The sequence below is a fragment of the Notolabrus celidotus genome, chromosome 13 (genome assembly GCF_009762535.1).
Source record: "Notolabrus celidotus isolate fNotCel1 chromosome 13, fNotCel1.pri, whole genome shotgun sequence".
Taxonomy (NCBI): Eukaryota; Metazoa; Chordata; class Actinopteri; order Labriformes; family Labridae; genus Notolabrus; species Notolabrus celidotus.
In genome coordinates, this window is record NC_048284.1 from 19,141,092 (window position 1) to 19,159,270 (window position 18,179).

General features: G+C 40.5%; 1 protein-coding gene across 1 annotated transcript in view; it reads right to left on the minus strand.

Annotated features, from left to right (window-relative positions):
- nbas (NBAS subunit of NRZ tethering complex) overlaps positions 1–18,179 on the minus strand; it is a 253,161-nt gene that overhangs the window by 112,459 nt on the left and 122,523 nt on the right. The window contains 2 exon segments of the mRNA XM_034700252.1: positions 7,372–7,509; positions 8,372–8,448. Of these exon segments, the coding sequence (XP_034556143.1) occupies positions 7,372–7,509; positions 8,372–8,448 (215 nt within the window).

Here is an 18,179-nt window from a genome sequence, read left to right on the forward strand (position 1 = left end):
GTTGGCTACGTTGACAATAACTACATTACTGTGTGCGCCATGTATCCTGCTCAGCTGTGATGTAACTATGATGCTATACAGATTTTATTTCATGGGGTAAGGTTTTAGAGTTCTAGTTGTACAAATGTCAAGAAGTGACAAGGAATGTGTGGAAAAATGTATGTGCTGATTTGATAAGGCAGAACAGCATGCAATAAAATCCTCCCATGATGTAAATTTATTACTGTAGGATTCTCTGAGGTGACATTTTTACAATGGGAGATGATGCTCAGTTTTATTATTTGTGACAGTTATGAATATGTACTCACTGCATGTGTGTTTAATGTTATTTTTGTTGTATATGATGTAATATTTTACGATAGCTGCTTTGTTTTTATGTGTAAAATCTGCTCTACACCACAGTCTGATTAATCTATTTTAATTCAGCGTTTCCTTCAATTTAAGTTTTGATGCTCTCTTTGCAGGCAGCGCCAAATCCAAAACCTTTGTATCTGCTGAATACTGAGGAGGCAGGCTGTTGATTGAAGCTTTAAAAACACATCAAACACCTCCAGTAAACCCTCGGAGAGTTGTGTTCCTATTTGCAACTGAATGACTTCTGTGGCTGGAGTGTTTGGTGTCTCATTGCCTGAGTATGAAATTATGTGATAGCGTCAAGAGAACTGAAAGAGCGTGAGAGTTATTGAGACACAGTGTTACTGCTCTTCAAGTGGAGAGTGGGAAACACTTGGAGACAGGTTGACACACCGGCACAATAACAAATGCTTGCTGTGGATGACATGTACATGCCACATGCAAATAAAATCATGCATATAATAAGATGGCACATGTGGCAAGTTAAAAAAGAATGCGCTGGTTGACAATAGAACAGTAAGTTAATTGTATATTATAACTTTTAAAACATGAGTGAGGGTAAAACATTGTGAATTTATTTGAAATTGAAGAGTGGTTAAAATGAAAAAATCATTTAATACGCTTACAAACAGTTGCACATTCAAAACAGGAGGAAGAAGATGCAATGTTTCTCTGTGATCTACTAAGTGGTCTGAAACAGATTTATCTGTGATCGATAGCTTTTGGGGTCAGCACAGTGGAATGTACATTAAAATGGACGCTATAGGTGTTCACTGACTGTGAAGCCAAAAGATTTAGCTGCTGACTGGCTGCAGTATAGATCATAAACCTTGCCTCCTTCATGTAAACAAATGTAATGTAGGTGAAAATATAAAATAAAATACAGGTAAAAGACATTATTCTCAAACATGGTTTCTATCATTATTAGTACTTATTACGCTGATGTATGTCTAAATGTTCATTTTTCTGAGAATTCTAGTTTGAATTAGGAAATTGAATTTTAAAAGATGATTGATTGACAGCTCTGTTGACAAATGTAGCTCTAGCGAAAGTTCAGACAGGAGGACTATAAAGCATCACAGCAGTTGTTTAACTCTCCTCTCCCTCGTTCAATAGCTCACCCGCTTCCAGCTATACGCTCCGGAGCTGTCATTGGTTAATCAGCGGCGGATGTCATACAATAGCTCAGTGGCACGCCCTTATCGTCAGGCTATCAACTTTCTGCTGTCTTTTAAATGTGTCTCTTTCTCCAGCTAGTTCCTTCTTGCATTGATGGTGTGCACCCCTCCACCTCCAAATCTCCACCTGGTCTCTACAAGTCTTCAATTCCTAGGATTCATCAACCACCACCACCAGTGTCTGGACTCTAGGGGGATTTCTTCAGCTGCCAAATTCACACATCCTACGCTCACAAAATTATCCCCATAGAGTCCTTACGCTAAAGATTTCTGTCAAGTTTCATTATTCATTCAGTTGTAATAAATAACCTTTAATATTCCAATTGTGTCTCTCCTGATTTAAATGCAGGCTCCTGGAGCATTCTTTAGTGGATTTAGAGGAGGAACAGCGTGAGAAAACGTAACAAACACCAACACAAGAGTCGTGGAACGTTCCATAGCCATGATTGTCTGCTGAATCTGGTCTGTTGCGGACTGCACTTACCTGAGGGATCATTAACATTTAGCTGGTGCACACGTGTTCTTTTCCTCATTCTAGTGAACGCTCTTGATCTCATGATTATTTTGCTCCTTTAAGGGGTACGTTTATGTTAAAAAAAACTGTGCTTATATTTCAAAAACGCCTTGCTATCATGTCAGTGTTATTATGACGTTTGAATGAGTTAGAAATCAGTTTTGTGCACAGTAAAGGTTTAGCCCCTGCTCATTGCTGTAGTAGCCCCTGTAGATGTGCCACATGTAACCAATTTCCTGTTTCACAAGTGAAACAAGTAAACTGGCATAGATTCATGATACTAATATGTTGTTATCTGTGTATCTGTGTATCTGTGTATTATTGTCTCATGTACCTCCATGCATTTTGAGGAATTCAAGCTTCAGCTTATATATGCTTAACCGTTAAAGGAAGAAATTGATTCCAGTTACTGTATAATATAATGCTTAACAGAAGTGTGAACTCTATACCTATACCTCTCTAACCTTATAAAAATGTTATAAAGTTGTATATTTGTCAAATATTATATTTTATATGTCTATAAATTCTACTAAATGTTCTCAAACAGCAAGCACGGAATCCCTTTTGTGATCATTCCTCCCCCTTTTCCGGGATATAACACCTTTACATATATAAAAATGATTAAAAAAAAAAACATGTCACTTAATCCGACATGTTATTCTCTCCTCAACCTCATTTACAATGCAAATCAATCTCACACAAGAAATCCTGATATCCGCACCCTGTCGTAGATATCTGAAATTAAATATCACGAGCTGTAAAGTGCTTGCCCTTAAGAGATAAGAGAAAGCAAGAGATCTAAAGAACGCATGAGAGAAATGTATAAAGTATGCAGCGTCAAGATAGCATCGTGGACAGAGAGTCCTGAGATTTGACGAGAGTGAAACAGAACAATGGGAGAAAAGACTCTTGTAGGGAGAAAGGAGAGAAGGAAGAGCAATATAATGTTGACAGAAAAAGACACAAAAACAGAACTGTCATGCCATCAAAGCAATTCATTAAAGTTAACTGACAGAGAAAAAATAAGAGAAGTAAAGGGGCCAGAGAGCATACACTGGAAGAGAAATCCAGTGGTGAATGCAGTGAAGGAAACTGAGAAAGAAGGGTTTAATGGTTTTCTCTCTTCCTACTTCTATCAGTGTTAGAGCAAAAGTTGCGACCACCTCATCAATAAGAGCTGAGTGAAGGCGAGACCTGGAACACAACGATAACAAGCACACACTCTGGTAGAACACATTAAAGAGAAAAAAACTCAAAGGCAAAGAGATAAAAAAGAGAAGAAATGAGCAAAAAATGAAGGTACAACCACCAAAGTATAGCACCGAGGAGGAAGAAGCTGTATATATTTTAAGTTAATGGACTTGAACTTCACTCGAGGCATGAGGTTGGGGAGTGATTACTGCCATTAGGATGCAGGGAGGACAAGTGTGTCAGTGTGTGTGTGGAAGAGCATGTAGTGTTGAGCGGAACTCTTTATGTGGTTGAACGTGTGGGTTTTCTGCGTGCAGCCTTGACCTTGAATGTCAACCGGGACACACTTATCCACTTCTTCAGCTGGCCTCTTTTCTTTTACCGTTCTTTTATTTCAACATTTTACCTCCCCTCCTTCCACCTAGGCTGAAAGCCACCAGAGCCACAGTCCACTCAAGGAAAAGGTCAGAGCCATTTATTCTCTTATTCAATGCCTAGCAACCCCCGACACCCCTGATGCCACTTTTTTCAACTGTTGTCCTCTTCTTTCCTTTCTAAACATATATTCTGATCTATTCTTTTTATCTTTTGCCTGTTTTTCCAATATGAGTGATAAGAAAATGAAAAACTGTCATGAAGCTACTTATGGCTTGCATTGTTTCAGAAAATCAGTGGGCTTCCATATTGGACAAGAACATTATAGTCAGATTTGGTGTAATCCAACCAGCAAGTCAATTATGCAAATTATCTTTATGCTATAATTAACACATCTTGGGAAAACAAAGAGATGCGTGCAAGAACACTGACAAACAGAGGCAAAGACACAACCCAGTGTTAGTTTGTATTCAAGGATAAGTAAATGGATTATTATTCTGATCTGTGAAAGTATAATTACAATTATTGTCAACTTTTCTGTTATTTTTCCAATTTTGTTACATCACCATGTCTGATTGCGTACATTTCTAAAATCTCCACACTGCTATAAAGCTGTTTGTGTTCCCACTGTGTTGTCCATTTAAGCCAAAGGAATAACTAAATCAAAGTTTTCAAAATATATTTTCAATACAATTTCAATTTTGGATTTCTGCTTGTTAGTGGCTTTTCATTTCCCTTTATGACAGCAAAGTAGAGGGCTGACAAACTTCTAAATATAGCACACAATTACCCCACCATTAATGTATAGGTCTGACATTTTCAAAAACTAGCTAGTTAGCTTCTGTTACAGTTTTCCACCCAGTTTCTCAAAAAGGGGCTAATCTGACCAGCGCTCCCTGTGGGTCATCGACTCATGGCCCATTTCCACCGGCCCCTCTTAGCCCTACTCCACTCGACTTGACTTGACTCTACCTGGTTTGTGTTGCGTTTCCACGGGCGCGGTATCTCGTGTCAGATACCAGTTTTTCGTACCTGCTCTGCTCTGGTTCCAAGGGAGCTGAGCCGATACTAAAAGGTGACGTCGACGGACTGCCAGCCACTGATTGGTCAGAGAATGCCATCACCGAAGAGTCATGAGCGCGACGCCCAACACAGACTCAAACACGCCATTTTTTTAAAAATGACACCAGTACTGTACAATGTCTGCACGCAAAGTTTCTCTGTGGTCCGTTGACGAGATTAGGGTTGGCAAGTACACCATTGCCTCCATGTCCTCCATTGCTTGTGATTGTTGTCGCGTTCAAAATGACATGAACACAGTTTCAGCAGTGTTATGACGACCCCGCCCACCGTGAGTCGGTACTCGGGCTGGTGGAAAAGGTACCCAAACTAAGTAGAGTCAAGTCGTGTAGAGCCGAGTCAAGTCGAGTAGGGCTGGAAATGTGTAATGGAAAAGGGCCATTACTATTCACAAGTACCTCACACAACCACACTTAAAAAAAACCCATCACTATCCCTTTATGTGATAGGTGACTGTACATTAATATGTTCTTTCCCGACAACATTTTTCAGAATTTTTGCTGTGTAATAGTATGGGCTTGGTTTCCGCATAATGCGGATGAAACACTCATTTCTATTTCCAACAAAGCCAAACATTACTGTACTTTCTTGCCTTTTCCCTCATGCTCTGAATGAAATAAAAATGCATGATTCCTGTTCACTTTCCTGTTCCCTGATTGTTCAGTTTTACAACTACAATAATCCATGGTTCAGCCTAGTGTTACATCTCTTGTCTCGTCAAAAGCCATACAGGCTCAAGTGTCCAATTCCACTTCAGCTAGTTCCTCAAGCAGCCCTGTAACAGACTTTAACCAACGGTGGATACTTGCTTTGGGGCTGTGGCTGCTCTCTGACTTAAATTTTTTCTGAGTGAAGAGCCCAAACATGCACTTAGTCTCCCAGGTATCAAGAAACTTCTTCAAAACCAATTTGTTCAAGACAGATCAATCACTGGGGCACTGTTGAAGCCACAGCTTCAAGCGTTTAAATGGCTTCATCAGTTTGACAAATGCCTGCTGTTTGTTGTTGGTACCTTATTTTACGACTTCCTTTTGCTATAATGGTCATGTTAAATTAACCTTTACTTTTGTGTTGTAGATATGTAGCATTTTCATTTGTGGAAAGCATTTTCTATAAAGAATTGATCTTTTTTCAAGACTACTGTTTGGACTTTGCCCCTTAAGGATAGGACAAATAATCAAGATTGAAAATGTGGGTAAGAATGAATGGGGGTGATATGCATTAAGTGGTCACCAGTAGGGATGGGAATCGAGGACCAGTTCCAGCTATGACGTCACGCAAATGACAATCAAAGAGTCGGGGAAGTGATCATGGCAGACAGGTGACAGAAGTGGTGCAAAGTGTGGCTTCATTTTATGCTTAAAGCTCAACATGCTATATCAGTGGCTATGTCATTTCAAGCAATAGTGAAAACACCAGAAACATGCTGAAACATTTGTCTACACTACACTGCATTAAATATCAGGGGTGCCATGTGTTTGACACTCTATGCTGTTGGTGATTATGGTTTAAATGGTGACCCTGTTATCTAGTGATCACCAACAGCTGTTGGTTTCAACATGAAAAGTCCTCATGAGTGAATCCTAGTTGATTATTTTAATATGTTGACAAAATGTGCTCAACAAATTCCTCTTTAATAAAACCTTAAGACATTCATAGGAGAGTTTTTTAAAATACGTCGCCACTACGACCACAAAATATGCATCCAGCTGAAAGTTGCCAGGTAACAGGGTTGTTCTTTCAACCAAAACACCTGTCGACGAGTGCTTCCCTGTCTCAGCAGAGCCGTGAAGATACATATGTCTTGTCTTCTGTTAACATTAACACAAAGTGTGCAGGTTGGAGAAAATCCACAGGAATTAATTAGGTAAACGATAAAGAATTGGATCGATAAGCAGAATGGATTGGTATCAATAAAATAAAATCGTATCAATTCCCATCCTTAGTCTCATGCAAGTGGCAACCTCCGGTCTCAAACTATGAAGCCCATGCAGGAGTGTTATAAACTGCAATTCATTGAGAATCCTCTTGAGGCTAGCTGCAGAAACACCAGAAGCCACAAAGAGACCAATTCAGATAAGACGATCTTTGCAGCATTAATAAACATGTTTACAGCCTGGTTCAAAAAACGGCTTGGCCCTACGTAGCTAATCTCTCTATCGGCTTACACTGTACGAGGGATGAATTTTTTTCTAACGTGACAGTTCAGAAGATATTAATATTATAAGTTCTTTCCCAAATAAGGACATGACTGACTTGACTCCCGGACGGGAACACACAGCTGTTGGCTAGGAGGCTCAAACCCCACCTCTTTACGTCACACTCTGCCTGGTTGAGTTCCACATTTCCAATATGGCTGCCACCATCGATTGGCTTCAAAACAGCGCTCAGGAACAGATGGGTGACGTCACGGATATTACGTCCATTATTTATACAGTATGTGGTCTCATGTCCGGACTGAACAGCAAATCGGGGACTTCCTTGCTTTACTGTATATGAGGCACTTGCTCGTACTACGTGAGCTAAATCAGCATCCCAGAAACATCAAATTTGATGTAACATAGTTGTACTCACAAGAAGAAGTGGCCAAAAATTAAGTTCTGGACATTTCCAAGGTCGGCGCAGTCTTTTCACTCAACCACACATTAACATTTGCAATAAGAGGTATTCAGCACTGACCTGGTAAAGTGTGTGGTGCTTGTTCTTGAAGCATGGCAGGAGGCGAGAGTAGATCTGCACAGAGTAGTAGTACGCCGCCAGCTGGAGCGACAAGGCAGAGTGACACTGTTTCTCAAAACACCTGTTGGCATCCAGCACCTGGACAGATGGATTGAAAGACATGGGTAAGGAAAGAAGCTGGTGGTGGATTAAATTAAGCAAAAAAGCATCAACTATCCTTTTCTTGATTCCAAGATTTAATCATATGAAATCTCTCATGGGCATCAAATTCACAATGTTCAGAAATAAGCTGTTAAAATAAAGATACAAAGCTCAATCATGAATTGAATAAACTTTAACAAAGAAAACAGTGTTTAATTGAGCCATTATGGCACAGGTCTAGCACAAGTGGGGTTAGCAAGCTCTCCAGGAAATATCCATGTAACATCCACTCCAGCAGTTCAGTCCTCCAGAAGTCCTACATAAGTGTTGAGAATCACGAGGGACTTCATGACCTACACTTGAACACAACACCCTGCAGTCGTCAGTGGCTTTCTCTGTCATGAATTTGTTTTCTCTGCTGTCAAAGTAGTCAAAGTACCGGCTTGCTCCTTTGACAGCTGTGACAAGGTGACAGCACACACATATTGTGAAGTGGTTCATAGAAATGTACGAATGTTGATTGAACCGAAGGAGACATGAAACTCTTTTAGCAAGACATGTATTGCATCACTAACATCTAGGTCGTCACAGTGTCACGCTTTTGATGAACTGCTACTGTTGTATGTCATTCACCAGCAATATTCTGGTGCATTTTCAGCTCAGCTTTGATTTGACACACTGATGTAAAGTGTCAACACAACAGCTCTTCTGGAGAGGCAAGGGGTTCAATAGTGGATGTAGGTTCAACTCAGTTATCTCCCTAGAATACAATTACACTTGCATTATTGCACACATTCCCTGAGTCTGCTATAAATAAAGCTCAGTGTGTGTACTTGTGTGGGACAGTGTGTCCACCTACCTGAGGCAGGGCTAGTAAGTAGGACAGAGCCAGCATCATGTCCCTGGGAAACGCATCATTGGCCAGCTGAAGCAAAACTGCAAAAAACAAGGGAGACAGAAGGGAAGAAAAGACTTTAACTAAAGCACAGTGGATTAACAACCAACCCTCCCCTCTTGGATAAGTCTCATCCCACGTTTGCTGAATACAGACGACAGTGCCTGTCACAATGCACCTCTCGGCGGGCTAGACAAAAGAGAGGGAGGGTAAAAATAGAGGGAGATGAGAAGAAAAGGGGAAGACAAAGTCAAGAAGCATCATTAAAAATCCCCCCCCCCCCGAATTCTGGGATTCTGTCCATCTTCTTGCTGGGCTATTGTGTGCCTGTCTGTGTGCGTGTTTGCATATGTTGTGTACAAATGTTGGTTGTGTGTGCGTGTGCATGCATATGTGTGAGCATGTATTGTTTCTTGAACTGTGAGTATTCATTATTCAAAGAGGAAGCACAAGCCCACTTCTAATAAGTGCTCTCAAGATGAGCCCAAACTTCATCAAAGTGCACTTTGAATTTGAATCCCCTGAATAAGTCTTGCATATTGAGTAAGACAGACAGTGAGGTTTGATTACAAGAATCCCAAATGATCTGTTTTACATTTTTGATCTGTTTGATTCGCTTATCTGGCTGTGCAACTCATGTATACTGTCAATAAACTGTTTATATGGTTGTATCCAAATACCTTATGCATAAGCTGTATTCACACATGCACAAAATTCAAAAATTGTGGGGTTGGTCTGCATGTGTGAACTAAGCGGCAACCCCCAGCCTTAAAATATCAATAATAAAAAATATGAATCCAAAAAAGACAATCTTTACAGCAGAAATAAACATGTTTACAGCCAGGTACAAAAGACGAGTGTAGTCTGGATAGCTTATTTCTCGATCGGCACACACTGTACGGGGGTGAATATTTTTCTAAAGCATCAATTTTGAGGATATTAAGATTATGAGTCTTCCAATGAGAGGCACAGCTGACTCGATTGACAGGTAGGAACACTGTAGCTGTTGGCTAGGAGGCTCAAAGCCCGCCTCTTTAGCTCGACAGCAACAATATGGCTGTCGCCGCTGATTGGCCTCAAAACAGCGCTTCAGAAACAGATGGGCGATGTCACGGATACTACGTCTATATTTTATACAGTCTATGGTGTGAAAGCAAATAAACCAAAATTTCACCCCAACCTCGCCCAGATTTTCCCTTGCCATCCCCTTAGTGAAATTTCTGCAAGACTTGAATGTGAGATCTCAGCAGGGAATGTCCAGGCAAATGTACTGAGCGCAGGTGAGCATTCACATGGTAAATGGTAAATGGACTTGTACTTATATAGCACTTTTCTAGTCTTTCTGACCACTCAAAGCACTTTTACACTACTCGTCACATTCACCCATTCATACCCATTCACTGACTGATGGTAGCTACTATGAAGTGAGGCACCATCAGTGTTAGCTAATCTCATTCGTTCACATTCACACACTTCTGAACAACAAAGGGAGCAATTCGTGGTTCAGTGTCTTGCTCAAGGGAACTTCGGCATGTGACTGCTGGTGCTGGTATCGAACCGCCAACCTTGCGATTGATAGACGACCGACTCTACCCACTGTGCCACAGCCGCCCCCATGCACATCATGCAACTAGTGCAAAACAGGAAAAGCAACACTTGACAGAATGGATAGAATCTGTCTGCACATCTGTTTGTTTGCCCGTAGCATTGATCTAAATGCAGAAACTGTCAACAAAGCATAGGTGTCTGTTACTTTGTCCACTATCATGTTGAAAACATGACACTCTTTTGTAGCTTGAAACATTTTGAGAAATTGTCAGGTGTGCATTTGTGAAGATAATATTGTCATTATCCAACACTAATTTAGAATCATAGTTCTTTCCTGATCATGAAAATCGTTTTTTGACCAACATATCTGACTTAAGCTCTACTGAAATGCTTTGAACAGACTGGCACCAGGCTTATATTTCAACAGTAGTGAATAACCGGAAATTGTGTGAAAATGTAATAGCTGATCAATCATATTAGTTTTTGTTTTTTTTAAGAAAGGGCCATTATGTATTGGTTTCTACCCTTTACAATTTGTTTTGTTTGCTTGTCAGACAAAGACTAATATAAGGACATTGCATTTTGTTCTGGGAAAGTATTCTTATAGCAGTTGCTGACATGTTTGCTCAACCTTAAAGCTACTGTGGGTTCAAGAATTTATGAAATTTGTGGTTGAAATAACAACAGTTGTTCATTGCATGTTCCTGACAATAATACATTAAATATGATATACTGTTTACGTCTGATCTGTGAGTTTTATTTAGTGTTAATCAAACAACTAATCATGGTTAGCTTGCACATAACTATCCAATAACAGAAACTCTATAAAAACTGTCATCATCCAGCTTCTTCATAGCTTGTGTCGTGTGTTTCTCTCTTTTCTCACTATAGCAATCTCTCCTCACCTCTGTGGAGCTTAGGGCACACCAGCTGTGCATCACACACCTGATGCTCCTTTTTAACTCTTTGGATGTATGTGTATCAACTATCAGTGTTTCTTTCTGTCCTTTAAGTCCACCATAACTGAGTGAAACAGAGAGTGCAAACTTTGACATGTTTGGTGCATCATTTAGTGGGAGGGGCTCAGTGGAGTGATATGTGGTTCCTCTACTGACCTTTTCATGAAGAACATCTGAAAAGGTGGGATCGTCATATATTAAGGGTCCTTATTTAAATATCAATATAAAACTTATTTTATTAATCCCCAGGGGGGGAATTCAATTTTTCCACTCGTGTTATATTTTTTGGTCATGCAACACGCACAGTTTGGTGTATATACATACAATTTTATGCACAAACATGCAGTGGACATGCACTTGGGGAAAGAAGTCAGAGTGAGGATGCTGCCATCAACCAGTGCACCCCGAGCAGTTGGGGGTTCGGTGCCTTGCTCAAGGGCATCTCAGCAGTGCCCAGGCAAGTGAACCAGCACCTCTCCAGCCACCTGTCCATTTGCCAGACTTTGAACCGACGACCCTCCAGTTGCCAAGCCAAGCCCCTATGGACTGAGCTACTGCCGCTCCAAAACAACACAACACAACACAACAGTGGACGGAGCCACTTAGTCTTATGGCGATGAGAGATGGAGAGACACAGTGACCGTCCGGGACAAAGTAGCTCAAAAGTAGCCAGGTTAATTGACAGCTGAGTTGGAAATATGTTGCAGGTTTAATAAATATATGTAAATGAAACTGTTTTCTATATCAACACAAGATTTGTTCTTCAAAAATATTTTTTCCAAAAATCAATCTTGAAAAGGAGGATTATCATATAATCAGGTATTTCTTGAGTAAGAAAAACACTTCCATGTCATGCCAGTGATAATCAGCACTCATAGATACATCCACCTTGGTGAACAGATTACCAGACTATCAACAAACTGGGAGCAAGACGGCTTAAAACACCAAAAAAACTAATAAATCCCAATTTGTATGTATCAATTCAATACTATTACAACTGATTTTTGACATTCAACGAGCTAAACCTGATCAGTGAACAACTGGGAGACATATCAGAGCACAAGTAGCTGATTTAAACTTTTTAACTGAGACTAGAAGGCTTGCACTCCCCAGTCGAAGTGATTGGAGGTTTTTCCACATTCTGCTGACATCGCATGAATGCAGCATTAAATCTCAGAAAAAGAACCAAAACTCTTTTATAATCATTCAAACATTTCCCCAAGCTGTATGAAACCCACGTGCAATAACCTCTAATGTTCTGCAGCTGTGCGATGCTCTCATTTGTTTTGAACAAAGCATTGTGGGATGCATCAATGGACCCAAATCACACTTGCAAAACAAGCATATTAAAGTTTGCATGATGACTGATTAAACTTTTCCTACATTATTCAGTTTATTAAATACTTAGATACAGCTTAGAGTCATTATATGGAATTACAATATAAGGAATTTGAAAAGTTCCTACTGTCCCTAAGCCTGATGGGATATTGAGTCTGGACCATAGACTGTATAAAATATGGACGTAGTATCCATGACGTCACCCATCTGTTTCTGAAGAGCTGTTTTGAGGCCAATCAGCGGCGACAGCCATATTGCTGCTGTCGAGCGATTGTGACGTAAAGAGGCAGAGTTTGAGCCTTCTAGCCAACAGCTACAGTGTTCCCGCCTGTCTATCAAGTCAGCTGTGGCTCTCATTGGAAGACTCGAAATCTCATTATCTTTGAAACTACCGTGTTATGAAAAAATTCACCCACCGTACAGTGAGTGCCGATTGAGAAATGAGCTATCCAGACTACACTCGTCTTTTGTACCAGGCTGTAAACATGTTTATTTCTGCTGTAAAGATCAGCTTTTTTGAATTGGTGTGTATGTGGTTTCCGGTACTTCTGGAGCCAGCCTCAAGCGGATCCTCGATGAACTGCAGTTTTTAGCAATTCCGCATTGGACTCATATTATTAGACCGGAGGTTGCCCCTTGGTCCGGACACAGATTTGAGTCCACAAGTGTACAAAAGAATGATCCGACACACAAACCGACCCACTAATTTTATTACATGTTTAGTACTTCTATTTGCCAGATAAATAGAAAACACACTGACTCCTTTAGTTAATCACTCTCTTACTCACTCAATCCCTCACTCACTGAGAGGAAACAGTGGGGGGAGAGCAGCGAGAAGCAGAGGCAGACAGAATCACTTTGTAGTCTCAGGCCCAAGGAGAACAAAAGCCTGTGTCGGTGATAAGAGCCTGAGACAAACTGGAACTGACAGAGAAAAGTAGAGCATGGACACTGGGAGAGCGGCAGAGGCGGGGGCAAAGTGAGAGACGGATACACTGTGGAACAAAATGGACACTAATATGTATATGTGCATACGCAGGCCAATACCTGACTTGTTAGTCTGAGGTTCGATGAGTGTGCAAACGCTTCAAGAGCCATAACAGCTTTCTTAAACGGAGTGCCCACCCTTCTCCTTCTCTCTTTTTTCCTCTCCTCCCCCCTGGGTTTCAATGAGCTACACCTCAGAATGAGCTGATTACACGCCTCTCTAAAGCTACCGATACCATCGGGACAGGAATTACCAGAGGGGTAAACACACACACGAGCGCACACGCTCACAGAAGAGATAACCCTGACTTTAAAGCATACAGTATTTCTGCTTGTGAGCGAGGAGAAACAGAGAGAGTGATAAAGGGACGTAGCGTGAAGGAGTCAGTGCGTGAGACCGGATGCGTTTTCTGGTGTGTGAGCATCCACACATGTACACACACACACATGCACACACACTTAGTGTCAGCTGAGTTGGGTAAATTATTTGTGGGATGGTGAGACAGTGGCTTATTACTGTTTCACCTGTGAAGGCAGAGCGAAAAAACATCTGATTACAGCCTGGTCAACAAGCAGCCAAAGGCAGCACACCATTAAGAATGCGTGTGTGTGTGTGTGTATATATGTTGGAGCGTGTCTCCCCTTTCATGCACCTTACTCAGCTCAATTCCAATGACTCACTTTCCACTCATGTCCTCATTAATAACCTGCTTCTTATCTGCACCAGGTGAGAAATCAATATATTTATTTTCTTAAAGGCCATCTCCCAGTCTGTGTCTGAGGACGGTCGGCGTGGCAGGCCGATGGAGGAGTCATTAATCGAAGGTTGTTATCGGAAGCGAATGGCTTTTCTCTTTCTTACCACGTTGCACGCTGCGGCACCTTTCCAAGGTGACTTTTGAGGAGAGATATTCATTTGAATGACGGCAGCAGAGAGAAAGAGAGCTTGTTTGTGTGTGAGCTTAGCACAATACGGCGACAGAGTGTGCCTTGCATTCTTCCGCTCCCACCTATTGGTATTCAAACACACATGCACAGACACACACACATGTGCGTCTGCTCTTTATTTTTGTAGTGCCATTGATTTTGGCGAGCCGCTGCGATCTATCAAGCAGAGCGGCCTTGATGTTTTGACTTGATGCTATCTCTCTGGCATCGCCACTGTGACGCATCGTTATTTACTGTTGCCGTGGGGTGCATGGGTCTACATTAATTAATCAATATGAGGCTATTGTTGCGTGTCCTCCCCCGGTCCGGCGCATGAGGAGAGGACAGGTGAGGGAGCGAACCCTGCTCTCTTTCTGCAAATATCACAGCTTCACCAAGACGGAGCACTGAGGCACAGCTCAGGTTTAACACGCACTCAATCAATCTTTGACACTCTGAAAACACTTTGAAAGATCTCTTCACCTTTTTCAAACTTTAGACTTTTGAAAAACAAGAAAAAAATGAGAAAAAGCTCACTCATGGGCTCACAGGGTAGAAGAATGCCAAATAAATGTAGTCGTGAGCCACAAAATGGTTTAAGTATTTTACAGAAGCTTGTGATATGAGGATGGATTTGGACTTAAATCCCTCTAAATAAACTAGCAATAAGCAACAGGCCTCTCTTAAAATCATGTTATACTCTCAGCTAGAGAAGGGTACACATGGTGTTTTAATGCTGGTTGTACATCCACATCTCAAGGATAAGGGACACTTCCTTTGAGGACAACAAGGTTCAGATTTTGTACAGAAGAGACTGATTTCAAAGAGGTGTCAAGGAAGATCTATGTTAAGCTTGTACAACACTAGACACCACTTGTCCACAAACATACAATGCAGTCTTGATTTTCTTTCATAACACTCACACCAGAGATCATGTAACCCCAATGACCCACAGACAACCGATGACCTGAACCACTGTCAGGAACTAGGCTAACGACCGTCAGGAAAGTCCTGAACAACTGGCGGGAACTCAGTCAACGACTCTACTAACACCCCATGTGACACCTTAGCACACAAACAACTGATGGAGGGTTATATTTTCCAGCTCCGTCCCTAGTCGGTTCAGAACTGAAGAAGCCTATCCGTCGAGGCAGATGGCTGTCTAACATGAGTCTGGTTCTTCTTGAGGTTTCTGCCTGTAAAAAGGAATTTTGTCCTTGCCAGTGTAACTTGCTAAATGCTGCAAAGTGCTCTACTCATGGTGGATTAAGATGAGATAAGACTGAGTCCTAACCTCTCTTGATTTCGGGTTTTTGTTAATAATATAACATAGAGCAGGGATTCCCAAAGTGTGGGTTGTCTTCTAGAATTATTTTTTTTTAGTTCTCTAAAAATATTCATTTTTTTATTTTTCTAATTTGTTTATTTTCCTTGTTTTCTCATGTTTATCTTCATTTTTGTTTGTACTGTTAATCATTATTATTTGTTTATTATTATTATTTTAGTATTTATTTATTTTTTCTTCTCTTTGTTGACTTTGTATTACTTATGTATAATTTGCTTATTTGTTTATTTATTTGAAAAAATAAATACTGAAAAAATGTCCTGAAAAAAAGTTGAATGACAAAAGTTATCTAGAAATTGTAAATTTTGTCCATTTATAGTAAAAAAAATATGGACAAAAATGGTAGCTAACCTTGAAATAAAACCTTGAAAATAGTAAATGTGTTTTTTTATTTTCATTTGTTATTCGATTTATTTGTAAAGGGACCATGTACAATATTTAACATAAATGTCACCATCTGATGCATTGTACCAGATTTAGCTTAAAGCTAATTTACATCTGCAGTCCCTTGGCAGGTCACAGTTAAAACATCACATTGTAAAAACGCTCGCTTGCACCCACATGCACGCACATGCACACGCACACGCACACACACACACACACACACACATACACACACACAAACACAAACACACACAAACAAACAAACAGTACTGTACATCAAGTTAAAAGTATCAAATCAGTGGTTGCAGTGTTGAGTGTCCTTTAGCAGGCTTTTCAGTTTGGTTTTGAAGCTGCTGAGAGATTCACTGTTCTTAATGTCCTCTGGTAAGGTGTTCCACTGAGTTGTGGCTTTCACAGAAAAAGCTGACTGCCCAAAGGCAGTACGGCGAAAGGGCACATTGCAATTTCTGAACGAATATATTCTTGTGGATTTAACAGAGTCCACTGAGCGAAAGTTGATAAACTGACGCAGCGGAGGCGGGGCCAAGCCATTTAAAATCTTATACACAAGACACAAATTTGAATACAATTTAAAATTCTCGAAGCTCAAAAGATGTTTCTCCAGTATCCTACAGTGGTGGTATTGCATTGTTTTTTTGTCGAGTATTTTTAAGGTTTGTTTATACAGAGAGTGAAGTGGTTTAATGACTGTCTCCCCAGCCTGACCCTAGCGTGTGATACAATACGACACATGGGAAAGGATCATAGCATGCATAAAAGTCTTGGCTGCATCCACTGAAAGACAGCTTCTTATGTGTCTAAAGTTTGTCAAATTATATTTGATGGTTTTTATCATTTTCCTAACATGTTTCTTCATATTAAGGTTTGAATCTAGGACTACACCAAGATATTTAAACTCACTAACTATTTCAATCCTCTCAGCTCCAATAACAATGTCAGCGTTGATGGGCTGCATACTGGTTTTAGAGAAAAACATGCCTTTAGTTTTACTTACATTAAGGCTGAGACAAGATTGGTCAAGCCATGCTGTGATCCTTCTATGACAGATGATAACTTTGCTGCTGCTAACTCAGCTGTTTTTGCATGAGTATACAGAACAGTATTATCGGCATACATTTGTATTTCAATCCCATGACACTGTTATGGGAGATCACTGATTTAAAGGCTAAATAATAAGGGACCCAACACAGAACCTTGGGGAACACCCATTGTACACTTCATATAGTCCGACAGAGTTGAGTTTTCTGCCTTTCTTTGTTGCCAGATGACTCCTAAGTTTAGGGTTAGTGAACAGTTAATTATCAAAAGCATCAATAGCAGTAAGTTAACTCATAACAGCACAGGAAACACAGCCACAGGCTCATATAGGTAGGCTAATTTTCTGAAGACCAGCTAAATGAAGCCACCTGGAATCACTTGGAGGGACAGTTGGGGTCGCGAGTCTTTGGCAGCTATATTTTGGGGATCGTGGGCTGAAAAGTTTGGGAACCCCTGACATAGAGTATGGTCTAGACCTGCGTCTTGAGATAACATTTGTTGTGATTTGGCCTAACATAAATGAAGACTGATTGATTGATTGATTTTAGATGTAAGGTGAAACGTCTTCAAGAATTTCTACCAAGTCCAGTTGCCTTTTCGGATCAAGCTTTGAATCCATCCTGTAGGTTTTTATTGTATTTCTGTCTTTTAAAGACTGAGCACTTACAGTAAGGATCATGAGATGTCCAAGATCCAGACCCCCACACCCCTGATTATTTATTTTTCAGATCACAATTCAAATAAAGTAATCTGAGCTTGCTGATTGAAGTTTTTCTTCATCTGTTTGTGCAATTCTACTACGAACAGAAAGCAGGCAGAAAAAAGAAAACAGAAAACATGAAAGCACAGATGGCTGGACTACGCAGACAATATGCTCTGCAGAGAAGTTCAGTTTTATTTCTATTGCAGCACAGTCTGTGTCGAGTCTTTAAGAGCAACAATGTGTAAAATGCTACTCCTACTGCAGTTTTCAAGACTTTTAAAAAAAAAAATTCCAGAGAAGACATGTGGAAAATTAAAGTGTGGAACAGCTCAAGCTGCGCGACAGCCAAAACAAAATAATCGTTAAATGACAACCAATCTGGCAGAGAAACAGCCCGGTTCTATAACTAGTCGGGGTCCACCAGTCCAGGTGTTGTCAAACTTAAAGTTAAAGCTTCTTCATACGAACCTTTTCCTTTCCCTTTTTCTTTCTCCTAAATTACTCATAATGATGTTCACAGGT